This window comes from Limulus polyphemus, unplaced genomic scaffold (genome assembly GCF_000517525.1).
Source record: "Limulus polyphemus unplaced genomic scaffold, Limulus_polyphemus-2.1.2 Scaffold1971, whole genome shotgun sequence".
Taxonomy (NCBI): domain Eukaryota; kingdom Metazoa; phylum Arthropoda; class Merostomata; order Xiphosura; family Limulidae; genus Limulus; species Limulus polyphemus.
In genome coordinates, this window is record NW_013667581.1 from 26849 (window position 1) to 30769 (window position 3921).

Genomic DNA, 3921 nt, shown 5'->3' on the forward strand with positions numbered 1-3921 from the left:
TTTTATTACACACACACATATTATATAGATATGTGAATAAATAAATAAAATATAAAAGTTCAAGTAATACCTAGAAGAAATTAGATGCAAATAATTTAAAAACTCCTTTTTTTTCCCAATTTCTTCATTTGTTACAGCACCAAAGAACCAGTTGGCAGCAAAAACCATTAATAATACAAAAAATAAATCATAATGAATCCAACTAGTAATTAGAAAAATAATATCTCTGATCAATAACATTTCAATTAAAACATTGATTCTCCTTTGCATTTATGTACAATTTATAAGCAATTACCACATGCTTATTACAGTAATTTGTATATTATGTTTTCATCACACACACTTAAGCAACCACTTGTCCAATCCTGCATTGTACATGTATCCTACCTGCTTCAGCAGGACGATTGGTAATCAGGACAGGGTCATCACAGTTACTGGCCAATGATAAACGACTCTGGCCATCACGAATCATGTCAATACTGGCTGAGAAATGGACTTCTCTTTCTTGATCTTCGAATTTAAAAAAGATATGTATACCACAAGAGATAAGGTGAATGGTGGAAGTGAAAGTTGATGATGACGATATGTTTGAGTTTCAAAATAACATACAAAGAAACAAATTATGAAACTATTCAAATCATGAGCTAATAATTAATATTTTTTGTAAAACTAAATTTGTATTAATCTTCAAGTAATAACAATAACTTGGAAATAGTGTATTTTCTTGATACTTTTGTACTTAGATTAACTGTGAAAAGTGTTACGTTATAAAATAAAGCTTTTAAATAGTAAAAACAGAAAACATGTTCTCTGAATTAAATTTCTTTTAGTACAATATACAAATCACAGTTGTTATAACAAAACAAATGCATAATAAGAAACTACTTTAACCAGGAGGGTTTCCACTAACTAACATTAAATAAAATTGATTCAAAATATACTTAAAGCCACTCGTGTTACTATGATACAATAAAAGATCATTTTTTGAGGTGTCACGAAAGATTGTTTCTATCTCATACTAACAAAGTTTACTGTTCTCCTCCCTTTCATGTGGGTGTAACTATCATATGTTGTGTAAAAAATAAATATGATTATAAATATGTTAGTTAACTGAAAGCAGCTTAATTCAATTAGAAAAAAAAAGGTTATTTTATAATGCCAGGACTTACAGTAGAGTTGTTAGTAAACTGATCTTAAAATCTCTTTTTTATGCTGGAATGCCAAGCAAATATTAGTTGTAATGTTAGGATTTCACCACCACCACCACCACAGATGCACTTCAGATACCATCACCATCTTGTGACATCAAAATGTTGCATTAGTCAAAGTTCGATAACTGATGCAGTTAGTAATTTTTTTCCTCTTCAATACAAGCCTTTAAAATATTCTTAGTAAAACAATTTCATGCTTCAAAAGAGGTTAGACAAATGGTTGCTTATTATTTTCTGGATTACATTGCAGAAGAAATCAGAAGGTTAATAGCATGCTATTAAATGGTTAAATAGTATGAATTTCGAGAGAGCTCTAAGGTAATAATTAAATAAGATATACTATAAAAGTGAAGTTGGAAACACACAATGATATTGCTGCAATGTGCAGTTAAACATTTCTTAATAAAACTGTTAACATTTAAACATCTGTTAATAAAACTGCTAACATTTACACAGTTTTAACTACCTAACAGGGTAGCTCAACAACAAAATATACTTTACAAAATACAGTTTTCTCATCATCCAGTAGTTAAGACAGTGATGTTAACTCACTTGAGGCATTCATATAACACAAAGAATGAGAGAAAAACATTTCATTCAAGAAACAAACCATATTATATACCTATGCACTATCCTATAGGAATCTCTAAAGAAGAAAACTAAACAATGCTTCCACAGTTTTGAAAATTTCAATCCAAAAGCCAAGCATAATTTCCTGGTTTTAATACCGTCACACACAAAATAACAATTATGATTTTAGAAAACATACCTCCCCCAACTGTCAAGCTGTTCAGTTCTGTGGCTAGCTCATTAACTTGGTGTGATGATGGACCTGAAGAGATGAGTTGTGCTCGAGAACCTCTTGGTTTCTGTCCTGGAATCTTTACTGTGACATGCATCAGAGGAATTTCTTTACCATGAACATTATCCATGTAGTCCTGAAAATTATTAATTATATATATATAAATAAACACACACATTATTTGAAATAATTATGGACACAGTGAAGAAAAAGAGTATTTAAGGCAAATATTACTGGATGTCACCCCTTTTATAGAGTAAAAATCAGAGTACAGTCACGTGTTGACATTTTATAATGATTGGCTGTTATCCAACCAATTAGAAAGTGCCACACCAGTATAAAGTAGTTAAACTATGCTCAGGTCAGCAGTAGTGTTTCCAGTCATGGCTCACAGGACTGAAATACCATAAAACAAGAATGTACAAATCAAATTTTTAACTGTGTCAAGGATACTCTATCTAAAACAATTGTGACAAACTCCATGTTCTATTAGGAGCTGTATACAAGACTGAAGAGGGCACATGAAACAAGTACTATTAATAATACTATTATTATGTCTGTTGCATCCCAGTTAGCCTGGTGAGCTCCAATATTGAGAAAATAGCCTTGTTAACATTGGATATGGTGGTTTACATGTTATGAAATACTTTGCTTTGCTTTCATTCATAAGTTCTTAGAATTACTAATGTAGCTTTCTCCTGTTAATGCTGCAGTTTCTTGACCACTCCAAGAACAAGAAAACTAGCTTGCTGATTTGCAATTTCTTCTGAATGATAGAAATAAAATTAATTCAAATAAAACAATAATATAAAAAAAAAATAATAACTGATGTTAAAAATAAAACAAATAAACAATATTGTATCATTTATCTTGAACTTAAAAGTCTGATTTGTAAATGACTTTAATAAAGTTGACAATAATTACAATTCACTTACTTAATACAGTTTACACCAGAACAGACATTGTTCATGAAAACTGATGATATAAATAGCATCTAAACCACTATAGCAATGTAGTGTGGTTGACATATTCTTGTTTGCTTTTACTCATAAGTTCTTAGAATAATAGAAGTGGTCAAGGTAGAAAACAGAAAATTTAGGGTACGTTCTCTGGGAGACAGACAACAGCTGAGTATAGATTTTTCCAATGGGCCTTGTTATAAATACAGGTGTCAACAAAGTGATCTCAATGGACATGTAACTGCTCAAAAACAACAGCTGAGAAGAGACACAAAACCAAAGGTTTGAAATGAGTATAGGACTACAAACAGTGGAATGAGTAAAGCTGGAGAAGTGTCTGCTCTTTATAAATCAATCCAAGTTTGAGTTTTTTGGCAAATGTGATGAAACATTATCTTGGTCATAAAAGAGGAGAAGGAACACTCACAATCATAGCTTGGTCTACATAAAGTTCCGATTTGCTGAGACTATAAGGGCTTACAATAACTAAGAAAGTTAAAAGGCAACCAAACAACACGGCTGAAATGTGGGGAGGAGTAACACAGGACAATATTCCACAACTGCACATTGATAAACTGTTTGGCAGCATGAAAGAAAGGTATAATACTTTGTGTTAGACAAGGGGCTCACTAATACAGAATAATATTCCACAACTACACATTGATAAACTGTTTGGCAGCATGAAAGCAAGGCATAATACTTTGTGTAAAACAAGGGGCTCACTAATATGGGATAACATTCCACAACTACACATTGATAAACTGTTTGGCAGCATGAAAGCAAGGTATAATGCTTTGTGTAAAACAAGGGGCTCACTAATACAGGATAATATTCCACAACTGCACATTGATAAACTGTTTGGCAGCATGAAAGCAAGGTATAATACTTTGTGTAAAACAAGGGGCTCACTAATACAGGATAATATTCCACAACTGCACATTGATAAACT

The 3921-nt window shown here is 31.7% G+C and overlaps 1 protein-coding gene across 1 annotated transcript in view; it reads right to left on the bottom strand.

Annotated features, from left to right (window-relative positions):
• The window catches only part of LOC106465525 (centaurin-gamma-1A-like), a 113695-nt gene that overhangs the window by 18232 nt on the left and 91542 nt on the right, over positions 1–3921 (bottom strand). The window contains exons 11-12 of the mRNA XM_022393435.1: positions 1981–2149; positions 350–510 (exon numbers count right to left, since the gene is read on the bottom strand). Coding sequence (XP_022249143.1) covers positions 350–510; positions 1981–2149 — 330 coding nt within the window. The remainder of the gene's footprint in view (positions 1–349; positions 511–1980; positions 2150–3921) is intronic.